This window comes from Citrus clementina, unplaced genomic scaffold (assembly GCF_000493195.1).
Source record: "Citrus clementina cultivar Clemenules unplaced genomic scaffold, Citrus_clementina_v1.0 scaffold_3, whole genome shotgun sequence".
Classification (NCBI taxonomy): domain Eukaryota; kingdom Viridiplantae; phylum Streptophyta; class Magnoliopsida; order Sapindales; family Rutaceae; genus Citrus; species Citrus x clementina.
This window is the reverse complement of record NW_006262339.1, coordinates 18,779,916-18,782,776: the sequence shown is the minus strand read 5'-3', so window position 1 is coordinate 18,782,776 and position 2,861 is coordinate 18,779,916. Positions and strand designations below refer to the sequence as shown.

Below are 2,861 nucleotides of genomic sequence, written 5' to 3'. Positions count from 1 at the left end.
CCAAATACCTTGAGAAATGGGTCGAAAAATTGGAAAATTTTTTTTGGGGTTACCATTATATGGACCATTCCCAAGAATGCCTTTCCCCCCCCCCCCCCCTTTAATTTTTTTATTTTACCATTATCCTCGTACTATTTTTATCAAACTTTTTACTCATGGTGTCAACTTTCACAAAAGAACTCATTTTACAACAACTATTGAAGGGTTAGTGATAAAATTCAGAAACTATGGGGGGAAATTGTCAAATTCTCTAATTGTTATAGCCATAATCTTAATCTTAATTCTTAATAAATTTGTAGTATATGATTAATATGCAAAATGAATATGAAAAGGAATGAGTAGCATGTGACTTAATTACCTGCCAAAGATCTCTAGCATTGACCACAGTCGAATGATTAAGCTTAAGGCCAATGTCCGACCAATTAGCAGTAACTGTAGCTTTTGAAGAACCTCTATTCCAAAGCACTACTGCTACTCTGTTCCCACTTAAAGGACCTGCCCATACCTACAAATAAAAAATAATAATAATTTTATATATATTCATTTATGAAAATAATAGAGTTCTCTTAATCATTTTGCCAAATTATGAGGGTTTAATTGGTATCTTTGCACTCCAAGTTTATGTAATAATCCAAACATTAATAATTAATAAATAGATATAAAGCAAAGGTGAGGGGATATTAATTAAACAAACCTCAAGATCTCCCTCCTTCTTGACCTTCTTCCCTTGAACTCCAAGTTTATCTAATCACACAAACATTAATATACAGGTACAAAGCAAATTAATTAAGTTAATTAAAACCCTTTTTAAATAGACTTCAAATACATAATTTATAATATACACATATACCTTGGTTAACTGCAATCACTTCCTTGTTGCTGAGTATATTAAAAGTTATTTTGTCCATTGCTCGAATATCGCATCCAATCAATAAAGGAGCCTAATTTTCAAAGGATTTAGTCAAGTATTTTTAAGTAATTCTTTTTAATTAGTCATCCAAATTTAAATCTTTAAGAAATAAGGATTAAACTTATTTGGATCTATCACCTTTATTAGTTTAATATCATATATGGAAATCCATAAGACAGCCGAAATTGCTTAATGAATCATTTATGAGTTTTCAATAAATTTGTGGACATTTTGTTCTGTACCTTAGCTAGAGCCCAAATGCTAAAATGTGCACGATATTCCTCGGTTGTCATGCCTCCATTTCCAACTTCAAGCATATCAGGGTCTGATCATCATTAATTAACCATTTGATTTATTTTTCAGTAATAAACTATAATGAAAAAAAACAACAAGAAAAAAAGAATGTTAAATGTCAATTCTTCCAATTACCATTATAGCCACCAGGTCCAGCATAAGATGCCCATTTATCATTTTGATCTGCTAGAGATGTCATGCTGAATGCCCCAAATTAAATAGTAACCTTAAAAACATTAGCTTATTTTTTTAACAAAATAATATAATTTTTTAAATAAACTGTCATTAATAAATATTATTCAATTCAATTAGCAATAAAAAATTAAAGATGACAATCCTGCTTATTAGTCCATTCAAAAGAGATTTGATTTACATTTAGGGGTGTGTGTGTGCGTGTGTGTATATATATATTAATTCTCGGGTGCGGGCGTTTGCATTTTTTTTAACTCTTTTAAACCGCATGATTTATGAGTGTTTTCGAATGAAAAAATAAGGACACCTGAACTAGAAAATGACTATGTATGTGTACTAAATTGTTGACTCGTACAAATTTATGTGGGCTAATTAATTGATTTTTAAAAAATGGTATTAAAAATTAAATTTTTTTCAAGATTTGATCCCATGGGTTGAACGCATCACCTTAATAGTTGAGTAGTGCATCTAATCAGTGGGAGCCTATCAATTGACCAGGTTTGGTGGTTCCTTTAGTTGGATCCACTGGGCTGCCCCAATTACAAGTTGTGATTGGTAATAGAGAAAATGACAAACACACCCTCAATGTTTAGATAAAGAGACAAAAATTCCTCTAACGTTTCAAAAACTACATTTACACCCTCATTCACTAACGAAAATAGTTACTTTTAACGGAAATAAAAATTTTAATATATAATTACCGTTATAGCCTTCAAGCACATAAAAAATAATTATTAATTATCCAATTTGTTCATATATTGTTAAAAAAATTACAAATATGCCTTCATTGCCCAATTCCTCTATTTAAATTTTTATCAAATTCTCTCTTCAAGCCAAATAAATTTAATCCATTACTCAAGAATAAAAATAAATAAAATTAGTTATTAATGCCATAAGAATAACAATTCTCTACATGTCAATCATTTAAACTTGTATAATCAACAAAATAAAAAAAGATTGGTTACAATAATAATTACAAAAATGTTATCTTAATTGTATTAAATAACATATCCAATAGACATAAAAATTGATAATGGATTAAATTTATTTGGTTTGAAGAGAGAATTTGATAAAAAAAAATTAAATAGAGGAATTGGGCAATGAGGGTATATTTGTAATTTTATTAACAATATATGGACAAATTAAATAATTAACAATTATTTTTTATGTGTTAGAAGGGCATAACGGTAATTATATATTAAAATTACTATTTCCGTTAAAAGTAACTGTTTCCGTTAGTGAATGGGGGTGTAAATATCTTTTTCAAAATGTTAGGGGGGTTTTTGTCATTTTTTCTAAACGTTGGGAGTGTGTTTGTCCTTTTTCCTTGGTAATATGCACTACCTCAACATATTGACAAATTTTACAATATATCTAAGGTATCATGTTAGTTATACAACAAGCAAATGATATTATGATAGGTGTGTATTTATTTTGAAAAATCACCATGTAAGTGATGGTCATA

General features: G+C 28.8%; 1 protein-coding gene across 1 annotated transcript in view; it reads right to left on the bottom strand.

The window, feature by feature from the left end:
* Positions 1-277: 277 nt before the first annotated feature.
* LOC112099646 (alpha-galactosidase-like) overlaps positions 278-2,861 on the bottom strand; it is a 6,107-nt gene continuing 3,523 nt past the window's right edge. The window contains exons 9-13 of the mRNA XM_024187071.1: positions 1,340-1,404; positions 1,153-1,235; positions 851-941; positions 695-744; positions 278-505 (exon numbers count right to left, since the gene is read on the bottom strand). Coding sequence (XP_024042839.1) covers positions 278-505; positions 695-744; positions 851-941; positions 1,153-1,235; positions 1,340-1,404 — 517 coding nt within the window. The remainder of the gene's footprint in view (positions 506-694; positions 745-850; positions 942-1,152; positions 1,236-1,339; positions 1,405-2,861) is intronic.